This window comes from Onychomys torridus, chromosome 3 (genome assembly GCF_903995425.1).
Source record: "Onychomys torridus chromosome 3, mOncTor1.1, whole genome shotgun sequence".
Classification (NCBI taxonomy): domain Eukaryota; kingdom Metazoa; phylum Chordata; class Mammalia; order Rodentia; family Cricetidae; genus Onychomys; species Onychomys torridus.
Window position 1 is genome coordinate 73367226 of NC_050445.1, and position 25530 is coordinate 73392755.

General features: G+C 36.6%; 1 protein-coding gene across 1 annotated transcript in view; it reads left to right on the forward strand.

The window, feature by feature from the left end:
* Nucleotides 1-25530, forward strand: part of Sema3a (semaphorin 3A) — a 199318-nt gene that overhangs the window by 53664 nt on the left and 120124 nt on the right. The window contains exons 3-4 of the mRNA XM_036180344.1: nt 4723-4785; nt 19422-19541. Coding sequence (XP_036036237.1) covers nt 4723-4785; nt 19422-19541 — 183 coding nt within the window. The remainder of the gene's footprint in view (nt 1-4722; nt 4786-19421; nt 19542-25530) is intronic.

The window sequence follows — 25530 nt, forward strand, 5'->3', positions numbered from 1 at the left end:
TAAGTCAACAAATTCTCTTAGTTTTCCAGCAGAAATCCCCTGAAGAACAAAGGCTTTCTACAGCAGCTTCCCTGAACCCTGGGATGTGCTTCAGCAAGCACGTTTATCAGTATCTGTGAGTGTGGCTCTGCCCCTTACCACTGAAGGCATTAAAGTGGTGTGCTGAGCTATTCATGGAGAACATGCTAGATGACAACTTCTTAAAAGTGAATGAACTATAAATAGGTTTTGTTCTGCTTTGAGAGTATTTCTCTGGCTATAAAATAAGTATTTATATTTAAATTGTCATTTCTGTAGTATGATATAACTTTATTACTTTTTTATTCTTCTCTCATATGTCACATCCTACCACACTTTCCTTCCTCCTCCCCTGCCAGACCCTCCCCCCAGCTTGATCCTCAATACTCTTCTGTTCCCTTCAGAAAAGGGCAGGGCTTTTAGAGTCATTGGTGTAGCTTGATATAACTTTAAACTTGTCATTTTCTCTTTTTATTACCTAACCACAAAAGTTCAGATACATATATACAGTACGCTTAAAATAATATGTATATTCATATAAAATTGCCTTCAAATATGGCATATTTTATAGTAAAACTGTGATGCAGACACCTAACCAGGTGCTTCTGTTTCTGATTCTTGAAACTGAATGACACTTAAACATCCTCAGGTAATAGCAATGAAATGATAATATTTTTTCTTTCAATGATTTTTAAAATGGTGACAAAATAAGGGGAATGTTGGTGTGGATATTTTATCCCAAGGCATCATTCTTTATGAAATGAATTGGAAACCTAAAATATTTGCTATTACAGCTTTAGGATGTTATACTTGTGAAAATTATCTGAATAGCTTTTGTTATTTTGTAAATTTCATTTACATATATTCAAATTGGTGTATAGATGATAAATATTAGATTAGATAGGTAGATGAGAGATTAGACAGATAGCTGGATAGATAGAAAAATAGATAGATAGATAGATAGATAGATAGATAAATAGAAAGATAGGTAGATAGATATATAATAAATGATAGCTAGATATATAGATAGATAGAAAATATATATGACTGCCAGGCGGTGGTGGCTTATGCCTTTAATCCCAGCACTCAGGAAGCAGAGGCAGGTAGACCTCTGTGAGTGCGAGGCCAGCCTGGTCTACAAAGCGAGTTCCAGGAAAGGCGCAAAACTACACAGAGAAAACTTGTCTCGAAAAACCAAAAAGAAAATATATGACTACATATTGCCTCTGATTATGTAAATTATGTATTTAACATTTTCTTTTAGATATATCTTACAAATTTTACTAATTAAATAAATTGTATCTAAAATTTAAAAGAACCAAATCATCACATCAAAGCCCTGTAATTTTATAAATGAGACATATCCAAGAGCCATATGCTTAAACAGCATGGGTAAAAGTTATAACAGGCCATAAGCTATCCAACAGGCACATAACAGTGTCTTCTATTTAGGCTATTAATAAAAATAATTTAATCAATTAGTAAATAAGAAATTAAAGATCCTGAACATTGTCATATTAATAGTATTACAACTCTTGTTCTTGAATTTCAAATTCATGTTCTAAAATAGGTCTACCTCAAAGATTAAGATATCTCATTAGTGAAAGAATAATTAATGTTAATTATATCACATTATTTAAACCAATGAACTCAATTTATATCTGGCTATTTATTTTTGGCATGTTCTAATGCTATGGCTTAAATGATCATTAAAACATACCAAATATAAATAATATTGTCATGAACTCTGTAGAACATAATGTCATAAATAGTTCTTGATTTTACAACAGTAAAAATAAATGTGTTAACTTAAAGGTGACCATTGAGCCAACCACTTTTTGAGGTGAAAAAAAAATAAATGCATGATCAGGTTTGGAAGAATCAGAGAAAGATTATTTTCCTGAAGATAATAAATATATTCTATTTAGTCTAAATGATTAATAAGAACATGCATAAGAAGTATTAATTAATGGTATAGAGTTCTTTCCTACTATACATAGGTTTCTGAATTTAATTCTCAGAACTATATACAAATATAGAATTTTTATAAAAAATAAATATATGGCTGGTAAAATACCACATCCCCCAAAGTGCTTAATGGGCAGCCATGATGACCAGTGTTCAGTCATTAGACCCAAATAAAGTGCAGAGGTCACAGAGCACCCGTGCATTCCCAGCTTTTAAGAGGTTGAGACAAGAGGATACCAGAGACTTGAAGGTCAGCCAGTCTAGGCATATCTATGAGCTCAAGGTTCACAGACCCACCTTAAATATAAGATAGAGAACAATTAGGAAAGATATGAAAATTTAACTTCTGGTATCCACACATCTGCATATATACCATCACATAAACACACACACACAAGTAAAGTAGGTCAAGAAATACCTTAAATAATAGAGTAAGAAACTAAGCCATGGGAAGTTAACTATTTTTGGAGTAAAGAAAAAAACAAAATGTAATATGCATATAAAAATAATTTTATTAATATTAGATGGATAAGAAAAATATAAAATAAGCTTAAAATAGCTTAGCACGAATGATCAAGAACTAGAAAATATTGTTCTTCTAAAATCAATATATTTGTTTGCATATATATGTATAATGCATACATGTATATGAATAAAATCTGTAATTTTAGCAGAACTTAGCAAGAAGTTCACTGTGACATTCTACAAACCTTAGTTTATTGTTGGATAGAGAAACATTATATTTTTTCATCATCCATTGTAAACTTTAAAAGAAAATTCTCTTGACCTCAAGCACCAACCTGAAGACAGATGGACCATGGGATTGTCCTGCCACCCCTCTAGAATGTCAAGATTCAGAGTGATGTTCATTGATAAAGATGATAAACATATTATTTTTTAATGTTTTCATTATGTGGAACACATTATGTGGAACACGTTTAACGTCAATTTTAATTTAGATACGCAGACACATGTGGGCAGAAAATCACCTTAAAGAGTACACACAAATGAAGATAAACTTATTGATAAAAGATGATGGCATACCCACTGTCTTTTTAAGCATCATATTTGTGACATAAAGTTGGAATGCATTTTTCAAGGCTTCATGTTATTTCAATGATTCCTAAACTCTTGTTTATTAAACTGCTGCATTCAGGGGTCCAGTTCCCTGGATTAAAATCTCAAACTTTGCCTGAGTGTGTGACCACTCACTGTGAATTATCCCGAGGCTTCAAATGAATGGTGATCAATCATTCTAAGACCAAAAGCTTTCTAGAACACATAAATAATAAACTGCCACTGACTCTGAAATTTTATTTAACAAATGGCATCTCCCCCCTGGCATTAACAAATATTACTAGAAAAGAAAGCTGATGGAGGAATGATAAATTGTTCTGCCCAGTGTAGATAAGACCCATTGAAATTGTTCATGGAATTTGGAAATTTTTATACTAAAATTTGGATAAGAGTATTTGTATTGCTATTATAGAGAAAATATATGCAACTGAATAAACCACTACCAATAGCACTGTCTACTCTGACCAGATTCACAACCGGAAGAATTAAAACACAATTAAAATCATTTAACAAGATTAGGTTTTGAATGATTTTTGTTATTTTGTCTTTGTAAGACACTGTCTTGCTGTGTAGTCTTGGTTGTCCTGACTACTCTCTACATGTAGCCCAGTCTTTCCTGACTTCTCACTCTGTATATGCAGTCTAGCCTAGCCCTAAAATCACTTTTTATATGCTGGCATTATATATGTACTGAAAACACACACACACTCTCTCTCTCTCTCTCTCTCTCTCTCTCTCTCTCTCTCTCTCTCTCTCTCACACACACACACACACACACACACACACACACACACGGAAGCGGGGGAGAATCTCACTGTATACAGGCAGCCCTGATTGGCCTGACTCACTCTGACTCACTATGTATATGGAGCCCTGGCTGCTCTGGTTTATTGTGTATACATAATCCTGGATTGTCTGACTCACTATGTGTAGACATACACATTCAGCCTGGCCTTGAACTTATGAGGTGTACAGAGCCCTGGCAAGCCTTTTTGCCTCTACATCCCAAGTATTAGGATCTGTAGCTAAGAAACACCAGGCCTGTCAAAGAAGCAGTTTTTCAGAGCTATGTTTTTTCTTTCTTGTTTCCACTTTAATCTTCTCAAAACATATGTTGTTATTCTTAAATATTCCATATTTTCAGGTGGAGACAGAAAGAAAGAAAGCAACAAGAGAAAGAGATGACTTTGGAAGCTGTGTTTGCCAAACATTTCAGGTCTCGCTCTAGTGTGTCAGACTGGAATTTGGTTCAGAGAGATATTTTAAGTGTACACTAGTGTTAAAATTTTCAAAATCACTGCTTCATGATAAATACTGAGGAATTTAGAATAACATGAGACATGGTCTCTGCCATTTTTCACCTAGATCCTCATTTTCCAACCAGGGTAGCAGTTCTTTCCACACCATACTCTTCCATTTATCGATCACGTTAACTGCTTTCCAACTCTAATTTATATGGATCAAAGAACAGTGGATAGATGGAGACTGCATGACTTAACACAGAAATTCATTAGCTATTATTAAAAGAAAGTCGCATTTGACTTCTTCCTCCATATAGTATTTATTTTCTTTATTTGTCCCAAACAAATACAAAGATTATAAAATGCTGGGTCTCTTGGCAAATTTAATTGGTACAAACATGCTTCTCTCTGTCCTTAGATTGTGTGGCCAGTGTCTTACACCAGAAGAGATGAATGTAAATGGGCCGGAAAAGACATCCTGGTAAGCATTCATCTGCTGAATTATTCTAGTAACTTCCTAAGTAATATGTTACCATGTGATCTCTTCTTCTCTGGTATTCTTTTGAACATCAGCCTGTGCTTGTGGACTTAACTTTTGGAAGAGTAAGTGATATTGTTCTATTATGGAAACAGTTTTATATAAAGAAAAGAAGCAATAATAACAATGCTAATAAAATATAATTTCATTAATGGCTTACATGTGAGGAGATTAATTAACAAAATGTGATATTGTAGCACACAAATGTATATTAAATGGCAAATGATCTGTGCAGGTAGAGTCATGTATGTCAGTTCATATTTGTTTCTCTTGTATATGATTTGTCTCTGTATCATTGTTATAAAATTACCTTTCTATTCTTTTTACACATTACATTCTGTTTTTCTTTCTTTTTTCTTTGTTAGTTTTTGTTACTTGTCTTTCTCACCTTTATTTTTCAAATAAATATTAAGAAATGAATATGTAGCTTACAGTATCCTAGACACTATGGAGTCAAACATTGGTATGCAATGCTATAAGGGTTTTACCATTTACTGTTAGGTAAATGATCTTTATCCAAGGCCATTTCTTCTTTAAGTAAACTTTGTTAATAAAATTAAGTTAGCAGTGGGTTGAAAATATAGTTTTAAATCTGAACAAACCATAAAAATAGTTAAAATGCATCAATAAATAGATTATTCATTATAAAATATGTCCTCTATTTTATGCTTTATCAATGTTTCAGAATATCTAAAACACAAAGAAATATCTAAAGGTCTTATCTATTTTAAATACTAGCATTTAGAAGAAATTCACACTGTGTGTTTCCTAAGGCATACATCTGTCTGTAAGCAGATATAATCAAAAGACAATCTGCTTGTCAGTTGCTTTCTAAAATGTAGAGGAAGGATTTGAATTCTCCGGTACAGTATGGCTACATCAACTAGTGCCATTGTCCCCTGCTGAAGGAGATGGATCCAGGAACAAAAATCACCAACCTTGATGTTTCTGTTTATTAGTAGACACTGGAAGACTGTCATTGCAAATTATTTGCCAAATACAGGCAGCATATTAAAAATTAATATGAGACTACTTAACTGTGTCAAGCCCTATTCATTTGGATTTGCAGATGAGTGGAGAAATCAGAATTCAATCAGAATACAAGGACAAGAAGAGATTTACAGCCAAGAAGTAGGATGAAGTTTGGGGTGTCAGGGTTACCACAATAAAACTCTCAGGATAAAGAGAATTGCAACTGATGAGTTGACAGGTTCTTTCTGAGGACAAACCAGAGCAATAAGCATAGAGCATGAAGGGTAGTGAAGCTGATGGGATATAAGAGGCCAAGGATGATTTTCTAAACTTGCCAGCAGTGGTTTTGCTAAAACTGAACAGTACAGAGATGCACATACAAACACTGAGTGGCTCTTCAGAGACACCTGGTTGAAGTTAGGTCAGAGTCAGTGTGTCATTATAAACTACAGTATCCAATTTACTAGACCAGCAAATAAAGAAATTCATAACACTCACTCAGAACCAACTCATTCATTTTTCCTAACATTTTAAGTTTTATGTAGGAAGTTAAGGTTAAAAAAATGTTTCTCTGAATGAGGAGATGAATCACTTGCTAAGGTGTCTACAATGCAAGTGGGCAGCAGGGATTGGATGCCTAGGACCCAAAGAGAAAGTCTGAGTGGCAGAGCACTTCTAGAATCCTGGTTTGAGGTGGGCAAAGAAAGGCCAGTACTTGAAGCTCATTGGGCATCTTGCCTCCAGGCTTCAAGTTCCTTGAGAGACCCCATGTCAAGCAACAAAGGTGGAGAGCAGAGCAGGAGAGGAAAGACACTGATGTGGGTGGCACTCTCGGTCCTTCACTTGTACAAGTGGCAGCATGTGAGCATGTCTGCATGAACAGGTACACACATCCACACTAACAAGCACCCTCAGTACACACCAACACCACAAACGATAACAAGAAAAGAATGACAGTATCTTTGATCTCACTAGCAAATTTAGATTTAAATTATTCCACCAAACAGAGATGGCTAATACTAGTGCTGCACCAGTGTTGTACTTTTCTGGACTCATAGAGACATAACTCCAATAATAACCATCTTGCAGTGAAAGAAGCCAAGGTGGATTTGCTATGATACTGAGACATTAATAAGTATTCAGAATCAATGCTGAATACTGATGAAAATTGGTATCTCAATAGTATTGTTATATGTAATGGAGTTGTAGATAGTAAGGGAAAACTTTGGTTTAGTCCTCTTTTATGATCTGGACCTCAATAGTTATAAGGTTATCAAATTAATTTTGTCAGAACAGTGAAGATATAGTGATACTTGTCTGACAAGTTTCCTAAATTTTATACTAAATCCAACAACAAACTATTGAGTACATTTGAATATATGAATGAATCAGTATTTTCAGTTGCCTGGATGGGAGAATATTCTACTGAGGTTTTATATGGTTTCCAAAATTATTCATCTCAACATCTCATCTCATCTCATCTCATCTCATCTCATCTCATCTCTCTCTCTCTCTCTCTCTCTCTCTCTCTCTCTCTCTCTCTTTCTTCTCTCTCCTGACATGTGAGATTTTATTTGTAGCTCACATGGAGTTATTTCAGCTACTACAAAAATCTCATGTCATAACATGAAATATAATCTTAAATTCAGAAGTGCATCTGTAGGAGAGCAACCTCAGATTTTCAAAGTTCATTACCAATGTTAGTGGGTCTTATAGAATGAAAAAGAATTAATAGTTGGACTTCGCTGTTTCTGGTACACTGTGCTGGTGGCTCCTGATTGTTTGGTAAAGACAGGCACATTGAGGTCCACCCAGCATTTAAAGTTAACAGAGGACTTGGTGATCTCACTGAAACTATGGAGTTCAGTGTGTGGAAGCAGCATTTTGAGTATGCATTTTCATATTTCTTTATGTTTTAGTAAGACAATGTTCTTGTGAATCAGTAATTTTTATTTAATCAAATAAAAGCACAATGATTTTATTTCAATGAAATGATTTTATTTTAGTTCTGCTTAACATTAGAGTATGTTCCATATTATTCTTCTGTTTAATGCATCTGGCTCTTTAATACTGACTTTCCTTGCTAAGATATTAAAAGTATATTTATGCATTGAAAATATATTTAAATTCTTTTTATTTATTGTTCAACCTCATTTAGGCACTGTCTCAATGTATATATTTCTTGCTGGAAGCATTTTTGTTATTTTTAGACTTTAATTTTTGTATCCACTTTGCCATCTTTTTCTTTACATATTATTTTGAGATAGATGACTAGTTAAGATTTGCAACATTTTCCTCTTGATAAGCATAAGCAAAGACCATTATATTATTTTAATAAATAATATAAATAACTAATCTGAAGGAAAGATTAAGAGGAAAAAGTATATTTCATTCAGCACCTGATTTGTGCAGTAACACTTGGGCAGTTGCATGGAAATTCTGTACTGTATCTTGAATAAATAGTAGTTAGTGGGGATTTGTAGACAGTAATTCTTTTCAAAGTGCTCGTATGATGCTGGAAACCACAAGGATGAAGCATGTGGGCATGGAGCCATAAGGACTTCAAGATAGAATGGAAATCACAATAAAAATTGACCTTCACATTTACAAAAATAGTAAACTATAATTTCCTTGTGTATGCTCTGTGGTTTCTAAAATGTGGGTCACCCTTTCCTGTCTGCTTGCTTCCACAATTCCCTTGGAAATAGAGTGCCTTGAAACAAATTATCTTGGAAAAGTACTGTCTTCTCAGTACCCAATTCAGTGCAAGAATACAGGAAGAAAAGTAAGATCAAAACAGAAGGTAATATTATACACCTTGAGGATATAGCATTATTAAAGTGGCCAAGAGAGTGCTTGATTTCTGTTAGAAATTGTATCATCAGCCATAAGTAACCACATGTTATTACATTGAGCTAACATAGTTTCTGCCTCTAGATATAGCATTACACAGAAAAGTAACCATCTCCCTATTCTCCTGTGCATTTGGGGAGATTCAGCCCATTGTTACTCTGCTCCAATGCAAAACAAACATATATTAACAGCAGCTATTGCACAGAGTGAAGGCTGTGGTAAAGAAGCCACCTGCCCCACCTCAAGTGTACACACGCACACACACACACACATACACACACACACACACACACACACACACACACACACATCATCATCATCTGTCAGTAGAGAACATTTCTTACAACATTAATCTGAGCTTGATTTTCTTCTCTTGTGGAAGTTAATAGACTATAAATCATACCGTCCTGTTAGTACATCTCTTAACTTGATGTGTCAGGGATAAACTATAATATCACTGCAATATTTTTGCTAGAGATATGAAGTGATAATAACCTTTACTATAACTATTACTGGAGAGATGTTGGAAAATATGTGATACACTTGGTATTAGGTAAGCTGACGAGAAAATTAAAATATGATATGTGCATTTTGACTGCTGCACTCTACTCTCATGTTCTGAGATTGCTAAGGCCTTAAATGCGATGTTACTCACAGTATGTTTCTCTTGATGGCTTAACTTTCTTGACCATGCTTTGCAAATGCAAAATGAATTTGAGCTAAGCTGGTAAAAGAATCTGTTTTGAATCAATAGCTCTCTGAATCCTCTTTGTTTATCCTACTAACCCATCTCTCTTTGCACTGTTTCAATAAAACCAAATGGCAACCGTATGACTGCTAGAAATATTTTGAACATCATTGGAAATCAAAATTTCAACCATCTGAGAGGAAACCAAAAGGAGCAGATTCTCCAAATTCTTTCCCAGATACAATTCAGAGAGTAGCACCATGCACCTGGACCCAGGGACTGCATTTCAAGGAGTTTTTTTCCCCCATTCTTAACTGTTATGAACATTTAAAGCTATAGTGTAGAATAACATTTGACCAAAGTGACACAGATTGCAGGACCTTAACAGCGTTAACTTTTGACAAGTAACACAGTTGAACTCACACTTGTATCATACATGTCAAAAGTTGTATGCCAAACACCCAATTTTGTTTAATATTTCAAAGTTCAGAATTGTCACTAACCTTCAGGGCTTTGTTTGTTTTATTTTAGGCACTTGAAGGTTTGCTAAAATTTTGCCAGTAAGATACAGTTTTGTTTTGTTTTGTTTTGTTTTTTTAAAAAATTAGGGGACTAAAAAAATCCTAAGAGCTGATTAAACATCAAAATTTGTATGTATATTTGTCTCACATTTTCATCTGAGTGATAACATTGACTACCTATGTCACAGATTGTTTTCTATTGTGTTTCTGAAGTTAAGAGCCTTGGAAAATTAACTCCCCCTCAATAGCCAGTGGCTGGTTTCAAACAGCCTTGTGAAAGAAAAACAGCTTCTTTCTCCAGAGTTGGGCATGTATGCTGAACAACTAGACAGGAAGTGTACCATCTCATCCAACTCAGCCAACCCAACACACCCATCCTGCAGCATTAAGATTAATTTAACTCTAACTCTTCTTCTATAAAGCCATCCACTTGGGGCAGGTGTTACCTGGCCCTCTTCTCACTGCCACAATGGAATTATACAATAAATGTTGATATTATTGCTATTGCCTTCTGGGAATAATAAGGCCATTATCTATATGGCTCAGGAGCCATGAAACTTTTGCAAATATTCATAAAATTACAGCAGGATGACCAGCTATAAATAGATTAAAATCTGACATTTCATAATTGTTGATAATGTTGATTATAGGTTTTATTGACAATGAAGATGACCTTATAATTGATATTCTGTTTCTCACATACCTTATGATGCATATAAATGGATTTCTACTTGCTTTCATGGATACACTGATCATCATATTGTAGATTTAACCATGACTTTAGGAATATTTTCCTTATAACTCTGTCTGGAGATAAATATGCTGTAGTCAACTTTAGACTCCTTTTAACTTTAATTTGATTCAAAAGGTAGCAATAAAATTAATCACCATTACATCTACAAAACATCATTAAAGTTTTCTAAATTTCTGTTTGCCTCATTTAATATTAATGTTGACATTCTGCTTTTAATGAGAGGCTGTGGGGAAGTGAGATACAAACATTATTCTATTTCAAAATGTAGATATTAGTACTATAGGATATTAATTTATCTTTACTATGTTGAGGAGAATGTAGTTGGAATCTTAAAAGTTCTTATTAATGAAATCAAACCTGAGGCAGGTTATTGGGTGAATGCTGGAAGATCAGAGAAGCAGAACAAGCCACAGTTTCTTCACCTCGCCAGTTCCTCAGCTGGTCTTGTTTCCTCAATCTGCAAGCTTCTGAATCCTCATCCCAATGGCTCTCAGCTGAACTGTGCTCGAAAGCCTGAATGCTTAACCAGCCAAATGCTTAACTAACTTAGTTCCCCATCCTCATGCCTTATATACCTTTCTGCTTTCTGCTATCACTCCCTGGGATTAAAGGCTGGGTTTGGGGGATTAAAGGCATGGGTCACCATGCTTAGCTGTTTCTAAAGTGGCCTTGAACTCAGAGATCCTGCTAGCTCTGCCTCCTAAATGCTGGGATTAAAGGCGTGCACCAACACCGCCCAATTTCTGCTATGGCATGCTCTGACCCATATTCTAGTCACCATTTTTTGGCTTTGTTCTAGTGGCTGTCTGTTCTCTGACCTCAGATAAATTTATTAGGGTGCACAGTATTGTGGGGAACATAATACCACCACAGGAGAACATTGCTAAAACTTCTCAGTAATATTCAACTAAGTGCTGAATATATTAAGTATATTTTGCTATACTGTACATGATATTAACTATATTTGTGCATGTATGTTCATGTGTATATATGCCTTTATGAGGTGCTAAAATACTTGTTGGGGATTTAGCTCAGTGGTAGAGTGCTTTCCTAGCAAGCACAAGGCCCTGGGTTCGATCCTCAGCTCAAAAAAAAAAAATGCTTGTTTTCTAGTAGCATGCTGAGATAATTTTTAAATTAATGAGTTTATTCAATACTTCACTATACACTTATGAAAGGATGAATCATTATATAAATAAAAATATTATCAAATAGTGATTATGTGAGTGGGAGGTAAATATCAAATCTATTATCACCTTTTAGGCAGGCATATTGAAATGAGTTATTCTGTTGTAGTAAGATATCCATCAGTTAGAGTTTCTTCAGAGGCCAGACTTAACTAAGTGGTATATAGAAAGGATTTTACTAAAGATATCAATCTTGATGCAATGGTAGGATGTAGTAAAGAATCTATGGAAAACTGGCTACTGATTCTGACTCATAAACAGTGTCTGGAGATGCTGTAGAAAGCTGGAATTGGTGTTAGAGAAGAAAGCTAATGTGAAGTAGAGATAACAAATGTCAAGGAGGATCAGGAACTCTTTTTCTCTACGTCAGATTCCTCTTAGTCAGTTGCTGATCTTAAGAAGATGGTTTTCTTTGCCATGTAGCTAAACAAGGATGAAGACAAGATCTCAGTTCTTGTGGAAGTGAAACATGGAGCTAGACAAAGATGAAGACAAGATCTCAGGTCTTGAAGTGAAATATGGGGCCTGGAAAACGGAGTGAGTTTCCAGCCCACCTGCTACAGCATGCTCACAATGGGCCAGCTTTGCAGAACCTTGACAAGGTTATGGCTATCGATGAAAGCATACCTCCACATAGAAAGCAAACTTCTGATGTGAGCAAACTTACCAAACCACAGAAGAGAAAAGTCTGAGTTGATAAAGTACAATTCTTCTATGGCTGTTGAAAACAGTGTCTGGTGTTTTGTTTGTTTTGTTTGTTTGTTTTTGATTTTTGTTGTTGTTGTTTTTGCTGCTTAACCAGATGATGATCAAGGTCTCCATTATCACAAGAACGTCTACACTCGAGAATCTTCCCCTGTAGCCATACTGGAATTAATTTCATGACAATTCGAATAAACAAAATGTAGTTATATTTGTAGCAGAAGACAAATGGGTACACGTTAATATTCAAAACCTTATTTTACTAAAGCTGCCTCTGTTTATCTCCAAGTGTGTGTTTCAATTCTTGGAAGTGTGTCTTCATCATGAATGAACTGATACTCAAGTTGTTGGCACACTGTATGGATGGTATAGGATGCAAAATAGTAGAAGAGTTAAGCAGTCTGGAAGCATTCAAAGCAGTAAAGACATGTTTATTCTAAGAAAGGATAATCACAGGTCACAGTGTTGTGGGCTTTTAACCCCAGCACTCAGAAAAGAAAGGCTGGGGAAATCTATGAGTTTGAAGCCAGTCTGATCCAGGTAGTGAGTTTCAGGGAAGCTAGGGCTATGTGCAGATGAGACAAACATCCCAAAATGAGAAATGAATAACCAATTAATGAATACATGCAATTGCTCTGTTGAAATGTCTCAGGAATCCCAATTTTAGTTGAGAACAGTGAAGCTCAGGGATCCTAAGCTACTTTCCTGCAGTTACACAGAAAATGGAGGATGACTTGGTTAATTCCAGCCACAGCTCACTGATGGATAAAAACAACTATCTCAATACTGTTTCTATGTTATCTTTATAGCGTCATTTGAATTGACCTGTAAGACTTTCTGAACTTTATTGAGACATTTCATACTTTCAAAGAAAGCAAAATTGTCATTGCACATGAATAAATGTTAACAAATTTTAAATTTCTTAAGTATAATTGTAATCAGAAATAATTTCTACAAGTTAACACTTGAATATATGTATATATGCATTAATACACATGAACATACATGCATATGTATACACATGTATGTAAATTTTTCTGTTAGTCTAAATTATTTGAAAAAAATTGTATCTCAGCATTCGGGAGGCAGAGGCAGGTGAACTGTGAGTTTGAGGCCAGCCTGGACTACAGAGTGAGTTCCAGGAAAGGTTCCAAAGCTACTCGGAGAAACTCTGTCTCCAAAAATATAAATAAATAAAGAATAAGAAAAAAAAAAGCTGGACAAATGAAATTTATTTTTAATGAAATAGAAGAAGACAATAACTGAGCTATCCAATAGCAAAACTGCTCCACTATTTTTGTATTAATTTGACTAAAGAATTTAAGCAATAATAGCTATAAATGTCTTTTGACTGAGCATCTTATATCTTCACATAACCAACATGCCTACAGTCTCTTTTATGTTTGCATTTGTTCCCTGGGACGCTATAACACAAACCACAGTGTGGTTGGAAACAACCAACACTTATTTTGTCCCCATCATGTGAAAGAGCGAAGCATCAGAGGGCTGGCTGTGAGGCCCTCCCCTGGGCTTGTTCCTAAGCTCTTCTCAAGCAGCCTCTCTATGTGCTCATTCCTCTGTGCCGTCTCTTGCCCTGATGTCTCCCTGTGTGTCTCAATTTCTTCTTTGCCGGAAACGAAGTAGATTGCATTAGGGTCATCCTAAGGGCCTCCTTTAACTAGTTTGCCAAGGCCCTATATTGAATATCGTCACATTCCAACTTTCCTGGATGAGAATTTCTAGGTATGACTTTTGAAATCATGCAGTTAAAACCATCACAGGACTCTGCATCTGCACTTTGATCATTCTCTGACTCTATGGCAATTAATTTATGTGATTGGCAACACATTTATATGATTAAAAAATCTTTTTTACTGTGCATGGTGATAAATATTTTAATTCTGGCACTCACGAGGTAGAGTCAGTTGGATCTCTTTGAGTTTGGAGCCAGTTTGGTGTGTATACCAAGTTCTAAGCTGGTTTGGTCTATGTGGTTACTGCCATTCCTTTCTTTAAAAAAATTCTTTCCATTATTTTATGTTCTAGGATCCTTATGAAGGAAATAAACTTTAGAATTTTAAAATAGAAAGAAAGAAAAGAGAAAGAGTAATGGCATTGACTATTCTAATGGATTATCTACTTATACTAGGAGAAGTTTGATACATCCTGCCTGGTCTGGATCTCTCTTTGTGTGATGAATCCTGTTTAAAGGCATGGATGGTAGAAGTCACAAGTTCAACATTAGATGGGCAAGTCAAAAATGAGAACATACGGTGTATCGGTTTTATGAGACATGTCTGTTTGAAGATTTCCAACATCCTGTAGTAAATTTGAAGTATTAGGAAGCCATGGATGAGGATGATCAGATCACAGCTGTAACAGCACAATTTAAGAAGGAAAAAAGATGGGGCATTTCTTGCAGATAAGTATGGGACAGCTTAACTAGAAGGAGGGACCAAATGAGTGACAGGGACAATCTCAGGGATTACTGCTTTGGCATGAAGCTCAGAGCATCCAGCCAGCTTGCTAAATAAATGGACCAGAGAAAAGAGAGCCAACAGATTAAGCTCAGGAATTAAGCTTATTAGTGGATTTTCCTGCAGAGTGTATCCACCCATCCTGATAGACAGATTCCTTTGCTTTCCCAGCTGCTATGTTATACAGTAAAATAATTCCACATAAATGGCTGATGACACAGGGACTATTGATTTTCCCTTTAAAATGAATTGTCATTGACCTGAGGCAGTGCTACTCTATACCCATTCATTTGGGACTCGTTTATATTTGAACCAGAACAAGTTTGCTTGATTTAATCATGAGCTGAATATATTTGAATAGAGATTGTTCATGTTCACAGTCTCATCTCCATTTGTTTTAGCAACTTTTTTATTTAGATTAAATTTTCACTATTTCATCCATAATTTAAGAACAGGGAAGGAGGTAATTGGAATTGTAGGTAAATTATATTCTCTTGTAGAGAGGGTAATGATGGGAAGTTTGTTAAAAACACCTCCACTCTGTTCTAATTTTCATGCATGGCGCAGTTGTTTTGACAGATGGAGGGCTTTATTTTTGTAACGGTCCAGGAAAAGTCTGCAGCACAGTCTAATCAATGCTCTGGATCTGGATCTGTGATGCTTGTTTTCCATTCATTCTGCTTTCAGTTCCTAGATCTTTTTCAAGGATAGGTATTTTCTTTACATCTATTCTTCAAGATCATATTTTTATGCACAATTCTTCTATTCATGTGATCCAGAAAGGCTGGAAACCCCTAAGACTCAAATTCAAACAGCTTGTCATAGAGGTTGATTTATCATGGCCCCTCAGGTGTGGGCTTGGGTATTATTGGATTATAACTGCTCTGACTTCTAAACTAATGATTTTGGGGGACAGTTGATCTGAAGGTGCCCGTGATTGACTGGCTCGCAGGACATCAACTTGTTACCAAATTCATCTGTGTATATCAACTTCAGTTCCAAAAGGATCAAGGCTTGAAAAATGAATTCATTTGGAGCTGACCGCACTGCCTTTATTGCGCTGTAAATCCGCCAGTGTGGAGCAAGGCAGTGCAGCAGTTTAATGCCAAAAAGTACATTACATTCTGAGTTTTGAGAAACGTCATGGTTCAAGGAAAGGTCAGAAACACTCCTCTTCTGTCTCCCCAGAGCAGCAACGTGTGAAGTGTGTTTCCTTTTGCTGCCACGCTTCCTTCTAGTTTAGAGGAATGTCCAGGCAGCCTCAGAATAAAATGAATATCCTGTTTGGAACACTTACCAACCTTGGCAGCCACAACTAGAAAAGGAAGGCAAATGAATGACAGTATTGATAGGCTTTTATGTAGACGTTCTCAGAAGAACAGATCCTTTCTGGCACATCATTCAAGTGTTTGGTTCTTCTGTGTTCAGTTCTTTCTGTCTGCTTTCCTCCTCCATTGCTGCTGAGGACTCTTCCTTTGGCTATTTTAAAACCAATCTTGAAAGTATTTCCTTCCATTCCTTTGTGTTCCTACAACCATCTTTTTACCCTCTACGCCCAAGAAATTGCTCCCCACTATATTTGCATCAACCTTTACTTTGAAAATAATACTAAGGTAGCCCCAGGGCATGACAAACATTACAATTTGCTGCCAACTGGGAGAGTTCAGTGGGGAAATTAAGGCAATCATTCTAGGCCGTGGGCCAACAGGGTGGGGCTCCATTTTCTGTAACTCAGATAGACTCACTTGTTATCAGCACACTCAGACCCTTTGCCAGGTTTCTCAGCTACAGTCCCATGATTGACCTTGTTCCAGAAGCTTTGTAGAAGAATGGCTGTCATAGTATAGTGCTTCCCTATTTAACAGGTAATGGAGAACAAATTGAGAATTTGATATTCAATGTGGTCCAATTTTGTGGCTTTCAAGTGCTTGGGGAGTTTTTCTTGTGTTAATTATAACCCGCTAGTTTCTTTGGAAAGACAGACTTAGTTGTTGGTAAATTGCTAACTGGCTATCTAATCTATAAGAAATAACAATCTCACAAAAGCTATGCTATTAAAATTCATAACAGTGGCAAGGGAAACATGACCTTTCTTTTGTGTTTACAAGTATTTGTACTCAAAATTATGTTTTCTTTTTATATCACAGAGAACCATGATCTAGTTTTAAATTGTTAGTAGGTATTAAATGTGAATAATGGAATTGGAGAAGTTAGTTTTATATGCAAAATGGCATGTAAGTCTTTACAGGCAAGCACACAGACCAACTGAAGTCCTGTTCTCTTCTGAAATGAACAAGGCATCTGTCTGGGTCTGAAACTATTACTTACTGGAACATCCATTTGCTTCCCCATGCATGTACAACCAATATCTTGATTTTGACATATGGTACTGGAACTCACTATTTATCATCTTGAATATGACAATATTGAGCCCACATTGAGGGATGACTGTCTCTGTAAATGCAGAATACACGGCCACCTACATATTTCAAAGCAAAAAATTCTAAAAATGGCTTCTTTGAAAATGACATATTTTTTTGAGGAGTACAAATATATCCTGTGGGCAGACCCATGAATGCTTCATTTGTAAATGAATTTATCAGATGTTTCCTTTCCCCAAACTCCTTCTTCTGCATAGGCATTCATGTTGGGTCCTGTAGCAGAAAGAGGTACTGTTACAGAACTGGGACTGTGCTTCAACAGTGGAGGTTAAGTTTTATCTGCTTCAGAGCAATGATCTTTTGAGCAGGAACTAACCTGTTCAAAGTGAGCAAGGAAGGAATAGGGGTATGCTTTCAGCTAGGAAGTTTTCCCTCTTCCCAGAGCAATTTGCAAAGTCAGTTGACTTCAGTCAGAAAAAAAAAAAAGATACATTTTGGATCAATTTAACACAACAAAGAAGTGTTTTAGTGTAGTTCTTACCTCCCCAAATTACACATTATTATTAAGAAAGCATGAGAACTCACATCTAAAACTTATATTTTGTTTTAGGTAAGTCCAATTCATCTTTAGAGATATATATTTTTTAAAGGACAGCATCAGGCTTCACCCTGGTACAACCAGACAGAATGAAGAGCAGGCACTTTCTTGATTTTAAATGTTAATTACTTAGCTGAAGTTGCCTGCTCCTTATTTTATGGGCCAATGGGGTTAAGACCGAAGTCATCAGCTGCAGGTACTGGATGCAAATGCCATGTGGAAATGTACTCAAATTGTTATAACACTCCAGTTATAAACTCGAACTGACTGCATAAGGCCAGATGCGTTCTGAGTTCACACCTGAGAAGTCACGGGTCACATGAAAGCTTTGAGGGCACAACACACTTAGGAACAGAAGAAACAACGTGCTTTTCCATTTTGTGAACCAAACTCATTTATACAGTAGTCTGCATGGGGAATTTATCTGCATTTATATAGTTCCAGCTATAGGGCTTACTTTCAAATATTCAACTGAAAAATAACTCAGAAAACTATGAACATCCTAGAAACTCTTTCAATGTATTTTATTATGTAGTATATGAATGCATACTCATTAGAAAGAAATAAGATTAGATCACTAATGGTGATTAGCTACATGTTATCTTTTATTTTTGTTCCCCTTTTCTAAATTGAAACTCAAAAGTCACTTTTGTATGGAGAATCTTACCATCACCTCATCGGAGTAATTTGTTATCTCCAGAGTTTGCTGTTGTCCTCTCTGTGGGAAAAGTCATCCAAGATGTTGGCAACCCAGAACTATTTATTCCATTAGGTGAGATTGTTTTAGAAAAGTTTTAGTGAGAGTTATGGAAGGGTATATGTCTTAGTTGGGGTTATCATTGCTGTCATGAAACACCATGGTCAAAGCATTTTGGAAATGTAAAGGTCTGGTTGGCTTACACTTCTCATTTCTGTTCATCATTGCAGAAGTCAGGACAGGAACTTACAAAGGGCAGGGACCTGGAGGCAGGAGCTGCTGCAGAGGCTGTGGAGAGGAGCTTCTTACTGCTTACTGACTTGCTCCCCATGGCTTGCTCAGCCTGCTTTCTTATAGAACCCAGGACCAATAGCTCAGGGAAGGCACCACCCAGCATGGGCTGGACCCTCCCTCCTCAGTCACTAATCAGGAAAATGCCCTACAGGCTAGCTTGCATACAAATCTTACGAAATATTTTCTCAGTTGAGGTTCACTCTTCTCAGATAACAATAACTTGGGTCAAGTTGATATAAAACTAGCCAACATAGTATATTATATTTGTTTCCTCAAAGTTTAAGAATCCTTTCTCTTAATTCATGAAATGCTGTAAACAGAATAGCAACATCAAAATTAAGCCTAAAATCTCTGGGAAAGAGATGCATACCAAGTCTGCTACAGCTTGCCCAGCACCCTAGATTCCTCAGGCAGGGTGACTGCTAGAACTAACTGGTTTGACTTCTGTTTTGCAGAAAGAATGTGCCAACTTCATCAAGGTCCTGAAGGCTTATAATCACACTCACTTGTATGCCTGTGGAACTGGGGCTTTTCATCCAGTTTGCACGTATATTGAAGTTGGACATCATCCTGAGGTAAGGCTGACTTATTAAAAGGCTTTTTGTTCTGCCTCCCTCCTGTCCAAAGGCTGCATTGCTGATCTCCTCAGCTCATTTAGTCTCCTGTTCACTATTTGTGGGGACCTGCTTCAAATTCAGATGTGGCTATTAATTTTAGTCTGTGGATATAAAACAGAGAGTATCACTCATCAATAACCATGTGGCAGGAGAAAGAGAGAAAACATTTGTTCCCACCCTGGATTTCAGCATTGTCCTTTGCATGGGAGGCACATGTGGGCAAGCTGAATGTATACTCCTTCCTTCCTCGCTCTCTTCAGCCCTTCTTCAGTCAAGTTTTCTGCCTCCTACTGTTTGGTTTTGTTGGTTTTTGATTCAGGACTAAGAAGGACATTTTCTATACATGCATTCAAGGATGGAATCTCACATTTGGGTTTTTGCTTTGTTAGGTATTGCTTTTATATTTTTGGTTATTATATTGGCATGGAAAAGAAAAATGCATTTTGTCATACTAAAGATGTCACAGAGGGAAACTTTAGTGATAGTATTATAGTTAAATAAGTTTAAATCAAAATTAAAACAAGGAGACCTTCCTAACATTGGAAGGAGCATGTTGAGTGGGGTTTCTCAGTTGTCTCAATTATAAAGACCGTTGTCATTCTTGGCGCTGACTCTTCAGAACAACAGTGTTCATGTGGTGAGGAAGTGATGAACGTGACAAAATTTTCTTCCAAATTGTAGTTTAGAAATGCTCAACAAATAAAGAGTTTGTTCACAGAATATTTCTGGAATCCTAAAGATAACAACCAAATTCACATGCAACCACTTATACTGTAAGCACTAGGCTCTTGCTTATTTCCTTAAGGTGTCCTATGGGATAGGGATGTGCTGTTTGGATTTCAAAGACAAGAAAGCAAAAGATTATATGCTGTATCTTCTTTATGTAAGGTGGCACATCATAGACTGTGAGTTTCCAATGCTAAAACCAGTTATGTATCTTAGTTTCTGCTGTTACTTCCCTAAGGAGACTGGAAAATTTACAATACTTTTCTGAGAACACATCAATATAGGTAAATTGTCTCCCTGTGCCCACCTAGCCTTGTATTCCTCCTTCTCCTCTTCCTCGCAAGTATATATGAAATATTTGCTGATATCAACAAGATGTTTCATCATGACATGATTTTAGGAAAGGGGGTCCTCTTTAAGTTCCCCATTTTACATTGAGGGAATTAGGAACTGGTTCACACACATGGCCTTGTAGATAATGCACAGTTTTTTAGTTGCTTCTAAATTGATTAAATAACTGCCCCTATGCTACCACCCCGATGCTAAACTGCTGACATCAGTGAGGGATCCTAAAAACTGGCTCCACTGTGGTGCAGTTTGTACCTGGCACCATAATGTTTCTTCTGAGGAGCACACAAGAATACAGCAGCACATTCAGGACTCTTACTGCAGAGGAACAGACAAGCAGACTCTGCTATCACAACAGGCTTCAGATCTCATGCTACAGTTGACCAGCTGTGAAGCCCTAGAGAAGTTACTTAACATCTCAGAGTCTTTGCTCATAATATGTAAAACAAAATTAAAGCACCTTCGCCTAGGTTGACTCGTTGCCTCCTAACAGTTAGTGCTACACAAGCTCCAAACTTCTGACCTCACTTGAAGCACATCTTTCTTCTGGCCTCAGATTCCAGGGTTTTCAGGGCCCTTTCTCAGCATTAGCTGCTCTGTGTAGAACCAGCAGCTTGTGTTACTGCAATTATGTTTCTACCGTAGGTGATTGGAATGAAGATACCGGAGATCTGATAGGCAGGTCTTGCTGCACAAGAACACCCAACACTAAAAAATGTACATTGATCTCAGGAGTAATTGTCATCCTACCTCTTATTTACTTTCCCCTCATCTGAGACTAAAACTAATGCCACTAGGCTATCCTTCTAGCTGTTTCTGTATTGGCCTTAAATCGCATAGCTTCGAAATCTGAAACTTTCACTGCTTTGGTATCTGTTAGTGCTAAAGTTCTCCTTGTCATCCATGAATTGCTGTCATCTTTCCTATGGTGGGTGCCCTACCCCTTCCACAATTGCTGTTTCATGTTGTTAATAATGTATCACATTTCAAGCCAGCTATGCATTGCTGCTCTTTGGGTGGGCTCTTAGGGGACTGAACGGCTACAGGCCATTTGCTTAGGCTCCCCTCACTGAAATAATAAATAAGCCTAGCTTCCAATGTGAGCTTCATTGAGATGACAGAGTGAGGTGCAAGTCTTTTTCCTGAGAAACTCAGAGCTTTGAGACAGGTCTACCTTAAGAAGCTCAGTGATTTTGATTTGCATGAAAACTATAAATTATGAAATACCATTCCAGAGTAGGAGGTCAGAAAGAAGATGATTATGCAATTACCTGGGGAATTTGGAGCAGTCTAGACAGGCAATCTAGGAAATTCTGGAAAAGATATTATCACCAGGGCTTGTCTAGACTACATCAAATTTAATTTTCAATGCTTAAGCTGCCTTCAGAGACAATCTGCTTTAAATTGATCTATACTATTACTTAAAATGCTATCCTTGGCTTTAACCAATTTTGCTGTTTATGAAGCTGAGAAAGAGAGACAATGTGCACTTTATACTGTTAGGAAAGAATGAATGACACTAATGGAAAGTCTGGAGAGGCTGGGAATGTTGCCTCAAGATTCACACGCTCATGGAACTTGGAAAAACCATCTTCAAAAATCCTTTGAAATAACACTTATGCTCTACAGTATTATAATATAATTGCCTCTTCTGTCCTTCCTCCTTCCTGTCTCCAAGCCACATCCCCCACCCCACCCCACTGCTCCCTCTCAAGTTTATATCCTCCTTTTCTTCAGTTACAAGATTTTCCTTTTAGATTTTAGGTTGGAAGTTTGTATTTTCCTGATACCTGTTTCACATGCAAAAAAAAGATAATGAAACATAATTGTATTATAATAATTTTACACAATGTTTTTAGACTACAAATAATTGTATTTTAAGAAAAGAGGGTATTCGCTTTTAGCATTTGGGAAGACTGTCAGGAACGCTGCCATATTTAACTTCTGCTTTGCAATATACCTCCCTTAAAGTAACTCTTGTCTTATTCCTGGTTTCCAAGCTTGTAGAAACTTCACCATTAGAAAACTGCATATGAACTGAATATCTTTGTGGCAGAATGCCACAGAAGTTAAAATGCTGCTTTTGAAAAAAAAAATGCAAGGCCTCATTCATCATTTAATAGCTTTGAATCTTATAGGAGAAAATTATCGCTTGCTATTTCTAGTGATAAAACAATTTCCAAAATATCACCAAGTTTAGCCTTGTAGTTATAAAAATAGACTTTTTTCTTCTCCTAGCATTTTGATAGCTATATATACACTCTTGAATAGTATTTTCCAAAAAAAATCCAGTTTTTCTGTCTAGTGAATGCCTTTTGACCACACACAGTATGTCATTGATTGCTGTATTAAACAGATTTTTCTGTTTCCTGTGGTACATTTGGGGATTGGGAGACATATTAATTAACTCCAGTTCTGTAAGATATGTGTCAATCAATTCTTGGGCATCTGCCAATAGCCCTTGACACAGCAGATAACTGCCAACAAGGTCACATGCCTTGTACACATGTGTCCATTTGTCATAAAGCGCCTGCAGAGTTCACAGAGGGAATGATTCAGACTAGAGCATGGATGAGCTTAGAGATGTAGCTCAGCATCACTGCCATTCACATGAAAATTGTGAGTCATCCTGTAGAGGCTGGCTATTCCCTGATGGCTTATAGTATATGGTATTTCCCCTTCAAATTTACATCTGTTAATAAAAAAAAATGTATGAATTTAGGAAGAGTATAGCTTTTCGAAGAAATCTCTGGATATAGTCTCAAATTCCAAATAAGTCTCTTTTGTGTATTGGCAGGAATCCTAAAGAAAGATGGACCCAGATGTGTGCTGGATAGTATTAACTCTATAAATACTCTCAGAATGTCATGGTCTCAATTTATGAGAGGACCAAATGGACATTAAGAAAAGCAATGAGGCTTAATGGCCATCTCTCAGGTCACCTTCGCAGTGACAGCCAGTGTATCTCTGCAGGAAATAAAATTGTTTGTCTGGTGTTTCCCTTTGGTTATGAAGGAGAATGTGTTTTATGTGAAAGTCTGCAGCATAGAAGTTTTTAAAATAGCAGGTCATGCTATTAATGAATTGATCTCTAATCATTCAGTTCAGTCATCTTTCTCACTTATTATTAGGTTTGGTCTGATGAGTACAAATTTGTTTCTAACAACCATGAGTAAACTAGTGGTGAGTCATTTCTGGGTCACCTTTTGATATTCCTTAGCCATCCATCAGAGTCTGTATTTGCTTTGTAATAAGCAAACCCTGGTGGGAAAGTCTGAGTTCTCTGTCGGTTTCTTCCCTGCTGTTCATTATCTCTACCAGAGGTGATTTGTCCTTTCACTTCCGGCTGAGCTATGCAAGGTTAGGGTTAAGTCCTTTATGGTGTTAGTTTTTCTTCTTTAACCTTTTTAAGTAATTGAATCATTTTAGGAAATTGATCTTTGAGTGTGCTACTGTTTAATAATACTTCAACTTTCATCTCAAATTAAAATTTAAAAATCATCTGACGATGATACTTGAGATGTTTTCCAGTTCATGTATTCTGAGAGAACTTAATGCAACCAGCTATTTCTCCAAGAGTGATTTAAGTACAACCAGGAAGACTATTTCTCAAAACGACTAGGCTCAGGGACTGAGTTAGGAGGTAAGAGAACATAAATTATGATGACATAAGGCTAGAAGAAATATTCAAAGCTGTTAAAAATAAATAAGAGAATCTCCATTAGTACTGTCCATATACCTACTTCAAATGCTTCAAATCCTATCATTTGACCTAAATATTCATCTTAAAAGCTCATAGTTTTGATATTAACATTATTCTCTTCTCTATCATTTATTCCATTGAATTGTAAACTGTATTTTTCTCACAATATTTCACAAGTTTTATTCTTAAAAATACTGGCAGATAAAAATGGAAATGTTAGAATTCAGTTCACAACTTGCAGAATATTAATTGATGTTTTAGCTCAAATGGTTCATCTGTTGCTGGGAAAAGGTTATGGATAAAATTAAACTTTTCTTAAGTCAAAGTTGATACACTGAAGCTATGACTTATCAGTTTCTAAGAGAATTACCACCTCATAATCATGAAAAAAGCTTAAATCTTGGTGTCTTTGTATGCTCTTTAATGTTGTGTGTAGCTGGAAAGTTTCTCTCTGGGTCCCACCAAGCCCCCTCAGTCCTGCGGCCCACTTATAAAATAATCATTCAGAAGCTTATATTCATTAAAACTGCTCAGCCATTAGCTTAGGCTAACTACTGACTAGCTCTTACACTTAAACTCAGCCTGTTTCTGTTAATTTATATGCCGCCACATGTTCTGTGGCTTTACTTATGTCCCATTACTGCTGCTCCTTTGGCAGCAGGCTGGTGTCTCCTGACTCAGCCTTCCTCTTCCCAGAATTCTCCTTTCTGCTTATCCCACCTATACTTCCTGCCTGGCTACTGGCCAATCAGTGTTTTGTTTATCAACCAATCAGAGCAACACATTCACAGCATACAGAACATCCCACAGCATAGTGCCAAGAATACTGTTGATTTTCTTGGGCTAGTGAGAAGTAGATGCTGACTCATTGCCTTAGCCAGTGTTTTATTGCTGTGAAGAGACACCATACATGGCCACTCATAAAATAAAGCATTTAATTGGGGCTTGCTTATAGTTCAGAGGCATAATCCATTATCATCATGGCAAGGAGCATGGTAGCACACATACAGACATGGTACTGGAGAAGTAGCTGAGAGTACTACATCCAGATCTGCAGGCAGCAGGAGGAGACAACAGCTGGGACTGGCTTGGGCTTTTGAAACCTCAAAGGCCACACCTTCTAATCCTCCTCATGTAATGTCACTCATGGTGACCATGCATTAAAATATG